Source organism: Fopius arisanus, unplaced genomic scaffold (genome assembly GCF_000806365.1).
Source record: "Fopius arisanus strain USDA-PBARC FA_bdor unplaced genomic scaffold, ASM80636v1 scaffold00044, whole genome shotgun sequence".
In the NCBI taxonomy this organism is placed as follows: domain Eukaryota; kingdom Metazoa; phylum Arthropoda; class Insecta; order Hymenoptera; family Braconidae; genus Fopius; species Fopius arisanus.
Window position 1 is genome coordinate 661306 of NW_011887783.1, and position 1027 is coordinate 662332.

The 1027-nt window shown below is 37.8% G+C and overlaps 2 protein-coding genes across 3 annotated transcripts in view; both read left to right on the plus strand.

Moving 5' to 3' along the window:
* LOC105267166 (uncharacterized) overlaps positions 1-186 on the plus strand; it is a 9497-nt gene extending 9311 nt beyond the window's left edge. The window contains exon 8 of the mRNA XM_011305824.1: positions 100-186. Coding sequence (XP_011304126.1) covers positions 100-186 — 87 coding nt within the window. The remainder of the gene's footprint in view (positions 1-99) is intronic.
* A 96-nt stretch (positions 187-282) lies between these two features.
* Positions 283-1027, plus strand: LOC105267101 (probable peroxisomal membrane protein PEX13). Of its 2 annotated transcripts, none has more exons than XM_011305733.1 (3): positions 283-432; positions 559-802; positions 1002-1027. In XM_011305733.1, the coding sequence occupies exons 1-2, from the start codon at positions 354-356 to the stop codon at positions 798-800; spliced, it is 321 nt and encodes a 106-aa protein (XP_011304035.1). In that variant the 5' UTR covers positions 283-353; the 3' UTR covers positions 801-802; positions 1002-1027. The 2 variants fall into 2 exon arrangements, with proteins under 2 accessions (XP_011304035.1, XP_011304036.1); XM_011305734.1 differs by having other exon boundaries at positions 1005-1027.

Below are 1027 nucleotides of genomic sequence, written 5' to 3' on the forward strand. Positions count from 1 at the left end.
TCATCTGATCTCCAGTCAAATCTTTATCCTTCGTTGCAGACCAAAAGGGGAATTTTAAAATCATCACGGACAAAAGAAATCATGAGATTCTGAATATAGAGCGGCTGGTCGGTGGGAATTCCCCAGAATATTCGTCCTTCCTCGCGAAATAAACACAAAGGCATTGAAGAAAATGAGAAAGTATAAACACCACACGTTGCAACTGGAAGTTCCAAAAAAAAATAAATGGTCAGAGTATCCCTGACGGGTTGGAGGTATCTGGTATAAAAGCCCGAACCATCTCCATTGCCATCAGTCCTCTACTAGTGAATCGAACCTATAATTCCACAGAAGAACCAGAAGAAATCCGAAAAATGAAATTCATCATCGTGTTATCCATGATTGGAGTCAGTGCGTTAGCACAACCTTTATCAGAGATTACCAATAATCCCGGTAATTCCCTTAATTAATTAAATTAATTTATAAATGAAAGATCCCATCAATTAAACCGCTGACCGACAAATTATTCGACCTATAAAAATGTGGAATGCGGAATTAATTTATTTCTGCGGACTTTAGGTCCTGAAATTGCATCGAAATTCGAAAGAGTCATCAGATCTGCAGATCCAGGATATGGATATGGTCAATATTATGGGGGCGGATATAATGGGCATTACGGAGATGATTACGACAGGTATGGCAGCCGCTACGGCTATGGCGGCTACCATGGACCCTATGGTGGATACCATGGAGACGATTATGATGGATTTGATGATCATTATGGTGGCGGATATGGAGGATATTACAGTCACCGTTACTAATGGTAATATCATCAGTAATTAAATATTTTAACACCTGATATTTTCACCGAAAACAGAGGTGCTCATTTGTCCCATTTCTAGTGAATGAAATATTTTCCCATGGAAAAATTTCAATAATTTATTGTCTAAAATGAAAAATCCTATCATCATTTTATTTTATTTCTGCTGTCGTCCTGATATATTGAAAATTTATATTCACAGAAGACGAGGCACTTGAAAGCTGACAA